At 52.2% G+C, this 12,683-nt stretch overlaps 3 protein-coding genes across 3 annotated transcripts; 1 reads left to right on the plus strand and 2 right to left on the minus strand.

Moving 5' to 3' along the window:
• Positions 1–902: 902 nt before the first annotated feature.
• On the minus strand, positions 903–3,010 carry YND1 (Golgi apyrase; the record flags this gene model as incomplete). Its single annotated transcript, XM_028640750.1, has 2 exons — positions 903–2,938; positions 2,998–3,010. 2 exons carry the CDS (start codon positions 3,008–3,010, stop codon positions 903–905), a joined length of 2,049 nt encoding a protein of 682 aa, XP_028495030.1.
• A 1,452-nt stretch (positions 3,011–4,462) lies between these two features.
• D7B24_006625 (uncharacterized protein) lies at positions 4,463–5,659 on the minus strand (the record flags this gene model as incomplete). Its single annotated transcript, XM_028640751.1, has 3 exons — positions 4,463–5,140; positions 5,210–5,535; positions 5,596–5,659. The coding sequence occupies 3 exons, from the start codon at positions 5,657–5,659 to the stop codon at positions 4,463–4,465; spliced, it is 1,068 nt and encodes a 355-aa protein (XP_028495031.1).
• Positions 5,660–6,134: 475 nt separating this feature from the next.
• NTE1 (phosphatidylcholine and lysophosphatidylcholine phospholipase) lies at positions 6,135–10,924 on the plus strand (the record flags this gene model as incomplete). Its single annotated transcript, XM_028640752.1, has 3 exons — positions 6,135–6,250; positions 6,448–9,368; positions 9,561–10,924. The coding sequence occupies 3 exons, from the start codon at positions 6,135–6,137 to the stop codon at positions 10,922–10,924; spliced, it is 4,401 nt and encodes a 1,466-aa protein (XP_028495032.1).
• Positions 10,925–12,683: the final 1,759 nt, after the last annotated feature.

Genomic DNA, 12,683 nt, shown 5'->3' on the forward strand with positions numbered 1-12,683 from the left:
ACGATCATGTCCTCGCCACTTTTTGGGGTGATTCCAACTGGTCAACCACTGATCACAGAACCAACATCAAATCCATCGCAAACTTCATCTCTATACACCATATCTGCCGCCAGATCCTTCACCCATGTTGTCGTTTTCATTCTTCCCGGCATAATTCTTCCTCCAAACACTGCCGCGGCAATATACTTTGCCACAGCGTCTGCCGTGGCTGCCGCCGCCGCAGCTGGTCAGACACCGGATTTTCAGTTTCTGGGTGGTATAGGACCCGGCAAAGAAAGTGCAGTATTCAAGATCAATGCTGCACCTTACGATGATCAAGGGAACCTCAGCGGCGAACAGTCGGGGACCAGCGTCATGATTGGAGTCTCCATAGAAGACGCCACATCTGTAGCGACTCGTATCCAGGAGAAGAAGCCAAACACAACTCTGACTGGTCGTGGAGGCCAGCCGAGTACTGCCGTCTTAGCCCAAAGGATTATACAAAACGCCTTTAACTTCCTGTCTGGGTTCAGTGGGACGGCTGGCCCAGGAGGTGTTGAGGTGGTGCCGTTGAAGGCATTCGAAGGCTGGTGGAAGAAGTTTGAAAGTCGTGTTAGGTCTGATCCCAGTTTTCTCGAGCGGCAGCAGCAAGAATGACGCACTTTGTACAACGATCTCTTTGTCGGGGGTATCATGGGATGAGGAGTTGAAGTCTAGCTGGACTCATAAATCGGATTACTTCAGTCGCAGGACGTATGAATTTCAGTCAGGAAGAGCCATGTGTGACAATCTTGTGTGTAGTTCATGCACTACTCTTACTACAAGCTCCGTTTCAAACGCCGCCTAAGCCCTGGCCCGGAACAGAAATCAGCCCATTACATGAAATCGCTAGCCTAGACATTCGTTCCAAATTCATCAGATTCTCACCGAGGGTTTGTGAGCGGACTCTTCAACCTGGTAGGGCTGCCCGTTCGACTGCGTCGCCCAGCGTTGACCGCACTGGGAACCAATCTTTCTCTACTCTCTGTACGCACCGCAACCCCGCCACGATCCACTGATAAAGCCCCTTGGCCGTCTTCATAGCGCTCCAGGTTGAGCTTCGGTCTCGGTAGGCCAGTCACGCGGCCAGAACGAGATGCCTCGCTGCTGTCAGATGCACTGTAATCATCGGATTCAACATCAGCAAGCTCGAACTGGTCCGCGTCTCCCTCTTCCAGAACCCGTTCATACTGAGCTGGACCCCTGCCAAAGATTTTGTTCGCGAATGACAATCCACGTGCAGGTTTGCGGGGGCTGCCTGGTCGGGAGTTGCGGCGGAAAACTGCTCCAACCCACCCGCACCAGCGTGACCGACGATCTCTCTTCCGCAACAGAAATGTGAAAAAAGCCACCAAGACAACCACTAAAAGTAAAGTTGAGCCTGTTGTTGACGTAGCCTTGCCTATGAGGCCTCCGTTGTTGTTTTGCCGACCGTTGCCCTCTCGAATGGGGGCGTATTGTGACCCGGCCGGTTCAAAATCCTTGGCTTCTGGTACGTTACTACCGAACCCGACGGGTAAGTCCTCCGTATCGTCCAGAGGCGGAACTTGTCCAGCAGCGTACAGGATCATTTTCCCAAGCGTCCAGCTGACCTCAATCCCATCAATCTTGTTGACAGGACGGAAGGGGTCTAAAAACCCTCGATGCTTGGCATCATCGATGACCTCATCCGAAACGTTGAGGCCGGGCAACGGCTCGTGCTCAAGTCCGGGGCGCGGAATTCCAATGCCTTCATACAAGACATTGATGAGCCAGGACGCCTTAAAACATGCCTCTTGAGCGTTCCTTGCCTTCTCTTCCAAAGTTTTCTTTCGCGCCTCCAAGTCGGATGCGATATCAATCCAATCACGACTACAGAATTCCACAACGTTTTGCTGGTAAGTTGCGAGGTCGTAGGCCTTATGTTTCCCTCCGAAGACACCGTGAGTAGTGTGCCAGTATTCAGAAACACCGACGAAGTGATTAATGCTGAAGTCGATGGATGGGACGTGTTGACCGTTTAGAAGACATGGGTCGTCCAGACAGGGCGCATCTTTGCCAAGAAGGGGTTCTGTATTGGCGAGACACTCTTTAAAGAGACCTGTGCCCACTAAGGTGAGCTCCTTCTTCGCTTGCTTGTCAGTCAGGGGGTCGCCGTCAGGTGTAGTTCGTAAGCCTTTCGGCATGCACGGATCTGGGACCTCAAGATTGCTTGATTTGTCGTACGATTCCTGAAGCCGATCGACGTATCTTTCGCGGGCCTGGTTGGCTCCATATCCAAGCCAGGTCGCTGTGAAGACTTTGTGTTCTGACACAGTACCATCCATGGTTCGTAGGCGAACAAGTTTGAGATCATTGGAGTGCTTTTTCGCTTCGGTGGAGTTTGGTGCAAATGCAATCTGCGCGCTGGCTCCGCCCATATCTAAGAATCCATACGTGTGGTGTCCCTCACCATGTTGATGATTCTGGGGTTCATCAAAGCCGCCAAGCAAGTAATTGGTGGCTAGCCAACCGTATAAGCCCTCGGTTTCTCCAGATATTACCTGAATATTGGTATTGCAATCAGGTAGGGAGAAGTCTGTGTTGTCTCGAAGGTAGATGCACATGCTCTGTAGCAGTTCTTGCTGTTTGATCTCCGGTAGCAGTCTCATGCCGGCGGTGGCCATGAGATAGATCGGAGTTTCGGCGACCTTGGAAGCAGGAACTTCATCTAATGCGAGCTCGACAAGTGCCTTTAGATGTTCGGGTCCGATATCCTCGGGTTTGTCCGCGAAAGAGGAGACGCCTGGGTGAATCTTCTCACTTGTTTCCAGTTTGATCTTGGGCAGGCGGTGGAGCTCTTCTTTTGTGGCATCCTGGACAGCTTCCGCGTGTTCTTTCCACTTGTAGACGTATAAGCGAGTACCGGAGGATCCGGCATCGAATATGATACCGTACTTAGCTGTAGCCACGAGGGAATGGTCAGCAGTTTGTTCTACTTGCTGCAAAATGAGGTCTTACATTTCTTGCCCATTGCGAAGACCCTGGAAGATTCTGTCTGTGATAACAACCAGACTGTTGCTGGTGTAGGCGAACTGGCCCCGGGGTTGACCTGCGTGGAATCGAGGCCGATAACGAAACGAGGCCGCGTAGACCTGGAACTTGCGAGAGCAGGCGATGCAATACAAGAAAATGACAGAGTTATGCGATGCGCGATTGTACAGCGTAGAAGCGAGCGACAATCATCCCTTCCGGATGGAGATTTTCGTTCCAAAGCGTTGCGGTGACCGTCCCAGGTGAAGAAGCGAATGGCAATGGCAGTCGGGCCAAAGAGACCGAATTTGACAGATTACGCGATGGATGATGTTGAGGCACGGAATTGGGTTGGAACCCAAACGGGAAAGCTCGTATCGTACCACCGAAACCTTTACAGATGAAGACTCCAATCCCATGTACCGGAGATAGCCTAGGGAATGGGCCAGGGTGCGAGGGGTGCGCCATCACTCGCGTCACAGCAAGTCGATGGCGTATCTCTTAGGTACTAAAGCACGATGAATCCCTTATCGGCGGAAGCACCCTGGTTAGTGGGTCTCGTCGTGGCGTGACAGGGATGTACCTTTGTGCTAGACTTTTCTGATCCGAGCAAAGGGCAACCACGTCGACCCAGATATTCATCTGAAGGCCAACCTACCATCGCCCGAACCCAGGCTTGTCGCCTCTCTGTTGAGTTTTCGGAACGGCCGTGATCATTAGCATTCATTCTGGGCCTACTCGTAGCTCGCATTTCCTTCGGTTGTTCGCCATGGTTCGGATCAAGGAAAGATATCTCCTCATCAACATTCTCTACCCACTGGACACCACTAGAAGAACAGACAGCAACGTTCCGGCCTTTGTCAGACGTCATCGGCCGACACCAGGCGATCTTTCGCCACGGGATCTCGTCAAAGGAATACGGCAACAAGTATCAGCGTTATTCGGAGACTATGGCTCCGGCGCATTCGAGGGTAACAACCTCGTAGGTGAGCTTCGTTCGATATTTGCGTCCAATTCAACAATTCGGGTCTGATTGTCTGGTAGTCAAATATTTGTCCAAGGCAACTTCCACCTTCATCTTGAAGGTCAAGAGAGCCCATTATCGCTTGGTTTGGGCGGCACTCACAACCATCAATTCACTTCCTCTGAGCTCCAGCAATGAGAAGTCATGTGTATTCAACGTCGTGCGTGTCAGTGGAACAATACGCAAGGTCGAGGAAGAAGCTGTACACCAAGCCAGACAGCTAGTGCTCGCCGTCCGAGCAGAAGAAGCGTCCGATACACGACTTCCCACCATGCTTGAGCGGCCGACCACGAGTCGCACGTCGCCTGATCGCAAAGGAGAAATCCCTATCATGGTTCCAAGGGAATCCGGCAATGACGACAGCGATGAATCAGAATTGAAAGAGCATCTGAATTCAAGCTGAAGACAGCTTAGGGGTATCATTCATGTTTAAGTCTTGCGCACTACCTTCACCCCGCTGTTGGCCGGTACATTCATATCCCCAAAATCGGGATCATGTACGCTCGATCCTCGGAAGCCCTGAGAGTTGTGAACAGACGATAAATCTTCGCCAGGACGCTCTTCTGCTCCCTCTCTCAACACCTCTTCCTCTTGCTCGAGCCTGTCGTAATCGGCTTTTTGATCGACCCATCGTTCCTGGATGTCGAGAGCACCTAGCATAGACGACTCGTTCCTCATGGCTACTTGCCAGACAGTGTCGTTGGCCCCTTCAGCTGTACCAAAGACATACCCCCCAGCTCGATCAATCACCCTCAGAAGATGCATCATGCTCTTCTTATTTTTAACCGCCAGGACCTCAAAACGAACCAACCCGTAACTTTCTATCATGTTAGCCACAGCCTCATTGAGCCGCCCAAACTTATCATTTCGCATGACGGGCGACTCTTCCTCAAGATAGGGCATCAGATAGGATACATCTTGTACGTCGGTGTAAAAGTCAAGATTGAAAGGCAAGGGGTCATAGGAAGCAACTTTGTCGATTTTGCTCAGGACGTTGATGTGAGGCAAGTCCATCTGGAGCATGGCTCGCAATGACAGAAGAAGATTCGAGATATAGAGCGATGGTTGAGTCAAGCAGAAGGAGTCGGAGAGGTGGACGACGACAAGCTGTAAAAAGTGCCCATGTATTAGCGCTGTAGTCGACGCGACGTCCGATCAGGAAAATTCGTGGCCTACCCGGTAACCAAGCTTTTGTAGTCTCAAGAAGATATTGCGAAGAGAACTGTGGTGCGTGTATAATTCAACTTGTCCTGGACAATCAAAAATGACATAGTCATCTCCAAGTTCTTTTAGACCTTCTTCGAGCCAGTCGATGTTATGTTCAAGTTCTTCTAGTGCATACAATATTCCGCCATTGGGCCCGAGCCTGTCTCTCGCCATGATGTCCTCAAGCTTCGCTACACTGCGAATGTCGATGGCTTTGGGATAGTTGGCGTTCTCATTGGCAGGGTCCAGGTTGACCACGGAACAAGCACGTCCAATGGCTCCTAGAAACTGGTGCACTGTATCACTGTGAGCAAGCTGTACGAGGACGGTAGACGCACTTGGGGATTAAGGCGTACTTCCATCGCAGTATGTGCTCTTCCCTGCTCCAGGACTGCCCAGTACTAGTTGCGCAAACGGCATTGTTGGTCTTCTTCTGCTTCTGTATGCAACGAAAATGATATGATTCGGTCCAGGCTTTGTTTCGGTGGCGTATCTGTGGAATCGTGGAACGATGGAGCATGTTGCGTCTTGGTCAGCGATGAAATTGGGCGGCACCACTATCACAAGACTTATCAGAGCAGTGATCTTGGTGGGGGTGGCAGAAAGAATCATGACAGACATGTGCTTACGACAGTGCACGCGCCATCACATTTTGGGTAAGAGTGCCTGACCGCCTGGCCCAAGCTCCTCGCAATAAAAGCCCCTCGTAGCTAAGTCTTCTCTCGTTTTCAACTCAGAATTCTTTGTTCATCCTACATCCAGTTCCTTCCCACAGCGCCAGCCAGCTTCAAAGGTGCTAGCTGTATGCCCACAATGTGACGTGGATCATCTATGCGCACCATGCCGCTGCTATACCGACAAAAATTACTGCTCGTTAGTGACCACGACAATTGAAATGTCTGGTCCAACGACTGCCGGGCCGTCGGGCTTGGCCAGTATCATCAAGGCCTCGACAGCCCCTCTGCCTTCTGCCTTGACCCGTGCTCAAGAAGTTGTGGCCACTCATGGGTCGTCGAGTTGGCTTGGTTTCTTTGCTTGGCTCATCATAGCCATATTGCAGCTTGTCTCTTCAGTCTTGTATTGGACTATCCGCCTGGCCACCATCACAGTTCCCACTCTTCTGTTTCAACTATTCTCCACGAGTTGGACAGTCACGATGAATGCAACCACTCTGTAAGTTTTCGCGCTTCATTCGAAACGTCGCCTAGAAGCAACCGCTCACGATGGTACAGCATGGTCATCACCGTCGCCCTTGTCTCCGCCGTTAGCTGGGTGGTTCGCTATCGCATACTCAACATGTACTCGCGATTACCCCCAGAGCCTCAACGCAAGGAACCGGAAATTGATCTGTTTCCTGACACACATGACGAGGGTGTCAAGTCAGGACTTTCAAGCTACCTGGACGAGTTTCTGAGCGCTATCAAGATATTCGGTTATCTCGAGCGTCCTGTCTTCCACGAGTTGACTCGAAGCATGCAAACCCGGAAACTCATCGCTGGTGAAACTTTTAACCTCGAAGAGGAGAAAGGCTTCTGCATTGTGGTCGATGGGATGGTGGAAATCTTTGTCAAGTCTGGGAGGTCCTTTGGCTCCCCAGAAGCGAGCGCTAATTTTCAAGGCGACCTATCAGATGGAGAAGACGATGCTTTGCCCCATGGTGAGCAATACCAGCTGCTTACGGAGGTCAAGAATGGGGCACCCATGTCGTCCTTATTCTCCATCATGTCCCTTTTTACCGAGGACATTAAACTCACGTCAACAGAGGCTGAAACCCCCGAAAGAAGCACTGCTTCCAGCGCCAATTTCCGATTTGCTGGGGCCGCCCGAACTTCCGTCTCGCGGCATGTCTCCCAGGATGCCGCCGCGTCAATGCCTGGCACGCCGCGATTTGTTGACGTGGCTGAAAACAACAACGACCGTGTACATGAAGACTTGTCGCGCCCGTCCTATACAATCCCTAGCTCGAACCAGGCTGCAATTCCTCCGATTTCGCTCGATGGGTCAGAGCCCAAGCGGACAGCAGTCCGCCCTACACTCCCAGGCAGAGCCGCTTCGACATCGGCCCATCCAGATATCATCGCTCGGGCCACAGTCGACACGACGATTGCCATAATTCCTGCCAGCGCTTTTCGACGACTTACCAAAGTGTATCCAAAAGCCACATCGCACATAGTTCATGTCATTCTATCCCGCTTCCAGCGAGTGACACTTGCCACGGCATACAGATACCTTGGGTTGACGTCCGAGGTGTTGTTGACCGAGAAGAGCATGAATAGATATACAACGTGGCAGCTTCCTAACATGCTTCGGGGCGATGCACTGCTACGCCTCAAGGAAAAATTTGGCCGCGAGCGTCAGCGCGCTGGGGAAGATACGGAAACCAAGGGCATCGCGCTACACAATGCGAATGCCCATCGACGCCGAAAGTCAAGTGTCATGCTGCGCAAAGATGCTGTTTTGCATTCAATGTCCAAGCAAACTTCCTACGTCGCCACAACTATCGCACCCCCAGGAGAGAGACTGGCTACTCAGACGCCCAGTCCCGGAGACTTATTGGCCACTACGAACATAGCTCGAGAAGTCCCTGGTCACAATTTCACAGACTCACCTATTGAGCATGTTGCAGAGGTCATGCGTCTGGATCAAACCAGCCCGTTGGCACAGCGAACTTTCAACCCTTTCGCTAGTGTCAACACTTCGCGCGTGTCACTCGACCCCCGAGACGCCGCCGATGAGGACAATCTCTTCCGGACCTCGATCCTTGAATGCATGTTTCGAGCGATCGGCCTGGGCGTCGGCGGCACTGTTTCGCGGGAACCTGAATCCATGGAGGGATCACCTAGGCTATTTTCGTATGATCAGCGACGCCACAAAGCTATGTTTGGAAATCACAATGCCTTTGGCATCATGGACCCCTTCGACGGCTCGGTTGATGGCGATACCGAGTCATTGACATCTGGTGGCCTTGCCCTGAATACTCCGCCCAGCGCCCAATCACTAGCCAATGATTTGCGTGATGACGTCGAGATTGTTTTCTTTCCCCAAGGCTCAGTTCTCGTTGAGCAAGGCGAACGCAACCCCGGACTTTACTACGTTATCGACGGCTTCCTCGATATCTGCACCACCAGTGAGGAGTCTTCCGCAAGCATTCTTCAGCCTGGGGCACGAGCATCTACAGCGGGTTTGACTTCTGACGCAACTCCTGCGCCTGCTCACAACAGTCATGGCAGGGACAATGCTCAAGACAAGCGCAAGAAGTCTGTGCGTCGCAGTGTATCCTTGATCAAACCGGGTGGCCTTGCAGGCTACATTGGCGCATTATCTTCGTACCGTTCATTCATCGATGTCGTTGCGAAGACTGATGTCTACGTTGGTTTCTTACCCCGTGCGTCCCTTGAAAGGATTGTAGATCGGTACCCTATCATCCTTTTGACGATGGCCAAGAGGCTGACAAGTCTTTTGCCGCGCCTTCTCCTTCACATCGACTTTGCTCTGGATTGGGATCAGGTCAGCGCTGGCCAAGTCATATTTCACGACGGCGACGAGAGTGAAGCTATCTACATTGTCTTGAATGGACGTCTTCGTCTCGTCGAAGACCGCGAAGGCGGTGGCATGACTGCACGAGCCGAGTTTGGCCAGGGCGACAGCGTAGGTGAGCTGGAAGTACTTACCGAGTCGGCCCGCACCGGAACTTTACATGCCATTCGAGACACAGAGCTTGTAAGATTTCCGCGAACGCTTTTCAACAGCCTAGCTCAAGAGCACCCGAACATCACTATCAAGATATCAAAGATCATTGCTGCCCGCATGCGCAGTTTGGTAGATGATCCAGCCCAGCTAATGGCGAATGAAGCTGGGCTCTCTGCGTTAGGCAAAGGCTCGTCGGCGCTCAACTTGCGGACAGTAGCTGTGCTTCCTGTGACCGCAGGCGTACCAGTTGTTGAGTTTGGCCATCGTTTGTTGAATGCTTTGGTGCAAGTCGGCCCAGTCAACGGCGCGATTTCGTTGAACCAGTCCGCGATTCTCAACCACCTTGGCAAGCACGCTTTCAATAAAATGGGCAAGCTGAAGCTATCCCAATACCTCGCGGATCTGGAGGAAAAGTACGGCCTTGTGGTCTACGTCGCAGGTATGTCACTTTTTACTCAACCGCTCTTCCAGTTACGTCTCTTTTTTATGATGAGCAAATCCTGTTTCCAGAGGCCAAGCCGCTGATGGCCAAACATAACTCTAATTTTTTCCTGAACTTGAGAATCATTCACACAAGCACATGCGCTCTTTGTTGAAGGCAACATGCTAATCATGCGGTGTTGTTGATCAGACACAAACGTCAATTCGCCCTGGACGCAGACTTGTATCGCACAAGCCGATTCTATACTGCTGGTGGGCTTGGGCGAGGGCTCCCCTGAGATTGGTGAGTACGAGCGCTTCATGCTGGGCATGAAGTCAACCGCGCGCAAGATCCTGGTTCTGCTCCACGCAGAGCGGTATTCGTCACCTGGTCTGACCAGGTCCTGGCTTCGAAACCGAATGTGGATTAATGGCGGTCACTATCACCTGCAAATGGCTTTTAGAACCAACATGATGCCATCCCACCCCCCTTCTAAGAGATCAAACACGACACTGAAGGAGCGTGTCCAGATCTTGCAGGCTGAGATCCAGAAATACACCTCGAGAAAGGTTCGACACACACCCTACTACTCGCCTGATGCACCGTTCAAGGGCGATTTTCATCGTCTGGCCCGACGATTATGTGGCAAGTCGGTGGGTCTCGTGCTCGGAGGTGGTGGCGCTCGAGGCATCACTCAGATCGGCATCATCCAGGCTATGGAGGAAGCTGGCATTCCCATTGATGTTGTGGGTGGAACATCAATGGGATCGTTTGTTGGTGCCCTCTACGCAAGGCACGCAGACATCGTGCCCATTTTCGGCTTGGCGAAGAAATTCTCAGGCCGGATGGCTAGTATGTGGCGCTTCGCGCTTGACTTGACTTACCCGACATCCTCATACACCACTGGGCACGAATTCAACCGCGGGATTTTCAAGACTTTTGGCAAGGCCCAGATTGAAGACTTCTGGCTCGAATTCTACTGCAATACCACCAACATCAGCAAGAGCCGGGCGGAGTATCATACAAGTGGGTACGCCTGGCGGTACATTCGAGCGTCCATGTCTCTGGCGGGGTTACTTCCTCCCCTATCAGACGAAGGAAGCATGCTATTGGATGGTGGTTATATCGACAACCTTACGGTATCTCACATGAAGAGACTAGGCGTTGATACGATCTTTGCCGTCGATGTCGGCTCGTTGGATGACGATACTCCCCAGAGCTATGGCGACTCTCTTTCAGGAGTTTGGGCGTTTTTTAATAGGTGGAATCCCTTCTCAACAACGCCCAACCCGCCTACTCTGGCGGAAATTCAGGCTCGATTAGCGTACGTGTCCAGTGTAGACGCCCTGGAGCGTGCCAAAGCCATGCCTGGATGCTTATACATGCGACCTCCCATCGACGATTATGGCACGCTCGACTTTGGGAAGTTCGATGAGATTTACCAGGTGGGCTACAAATATGGCCAAGAGTTCTTACAGAAGATGAAGGACGATGGTGTCTTGCCGCTGGTCGAAGAGACGGAAGCCAAGAAAGCATTGCGCAGGACAATGGCACCTCGCCGCGCCAGTATTTAGAAAGCCTCGCATTGCCGCTCGGCAGATACATCGTGTGCTGGCCATCCATGCAAACGTGTTGTGATCGAATCAATAGCGGGCTCGACCAACCTTCAAGGTCATGCGTCATTCTGTCCATACAGCTCCTCACGATTCCGCGCATAATCTGCAAGACACTAGGTTCAAGGGTTTATCTTCTAAGTCACGAGTATCACCCTAGTGATTTTCTTCATGAGGGGTCAGGCCACCGCTGCTATGTACACTGTCCAATCCCGAAGGCGCTGCTTCGCTTTTCCGTGCCAGCATTGAGCATGTAAGGGCTATTGAGGAAAAACAACGGGACGATCTATGTGACGTCACTGGCACAGAATGACGAAAGGTCCAATTGCTGACCCAATTCGGCAATGCTGGATGCGTGTATCCACATGCCGAGGATCACCGCAGCTGCGGACTACGCATTGAAAGCCTTCAGAGGTGGAGTCCTCAGACATACCGCTCGAACGAGCCTTTTTCAGTTACGTAGGTGGCCAGGGCATCGTCGGGCGAGAAGTGGTATGCGGTGAGTGTCTCTGCATCGTTGGGCAGGCAGCTCCATTCGACGCAGCACATCGATGATCGCTTTCGGTGGTCGATCTAAACGGGCTCTGCTGAAATACTTTTAAAGCCTTAGCTTTCCTCTCCATGGGCGTTCAGGTTATAGCACCCAAGAAAGCAACTGGTCTAGCGGGCGACCAATCAATACTACACAAACTGTGCATCAGGGTCGACTGCCAGGACCACCAACACGTTTGACGTACACCGACCTCATCCCTCTACTTTTCATTGCTGTACCGGAGCAGGGGCTTTTCCTGATCCCCCATGGCCATCGCCCAACCTTTAGAAACGCGCGGAAACAAATAAGCTACTAAGCTACCCAGTGCAGCACCCGACATGTCGCGTTCGGCGAGACCTCACACAACGAGTGGCCGTTCAGGGAGCGTGGAGTCCAGTGCTGAACCAGGAAGAGATAGGCATCCCGCGGACTTCAAATTCAACTGGACCCCTGTCATCCTGGTTGGACTCATCAGCACTACCATGTGGGGGCCATTCAACCGGACGCTAGATAAGTGCAACAAGCGTCACGAAGAGGAAGACCGCATCGAAGAACAAAGGAGGCAGGAGCAGGAAGAGCACATGAGGAGGGTGGAGAGGAGACGTGCAAGAGCCCAGAGCATGTACGACTTTGAGGAGTCACAATTCAAACCATACCAGCGGCACGAGCGTGTGCAAGGCGGCACAATGGCAGGGGAAGAAGATGGAAACTGGCGGCGCCGGGGTCGGAGTGCAGTCGGAGGCCGGCTCGAAAGTGCCGTCAGAGCTGGCGGAGTCGAGCAACCCCAGCCTCGATGGGCGGCTGACGAAAGGTATGGTCGCGTCTATGAATATGAGGTTATTGAGGCACCAGAAGTAGATCGCCGGATAACGCGGCCTAGGAGGCGGGACAGATCATAATATATTTGGTGGCTGCGGGAGGGTTTCTGACTATCTCAAAGCATTCGATACAGGTTGACTTCTGATTCAATTGAACAAGACACGCCCTTTATTGACTTCCTAGATGATCAAGGTGCCGGACGTAGGATTGAACACTGCCCCTAAAAGGCAGGGTTAATGCACGCAGTACTCCGGAGTCTTGCAACACCGCATAACCACAAACCATGTGACATTCTTTAACGGTGGGTGGGATGAACGCGTCCTGATGTAGAGACGTTTTGCGCCACGCCCCCAGAACGCGGCACCCCTG

This window comes from Verticillium nonalfalfae (genome assembly GCF_003724135.2).
Source record: "Verticillium nonalfalfae strain VnAa140/NRRL 66861 chromosome Unknown scaffold_49, whole genome shotgun sequence".
Classification (NCBI taxonomy): domain Eukaryota; kingdom Fungi; phylum Ascomycota; class Sordariomycetes; order Glomerellales; family Plectosphaerellaceae; genus Verticillium; species Verticillium nonalfalfae.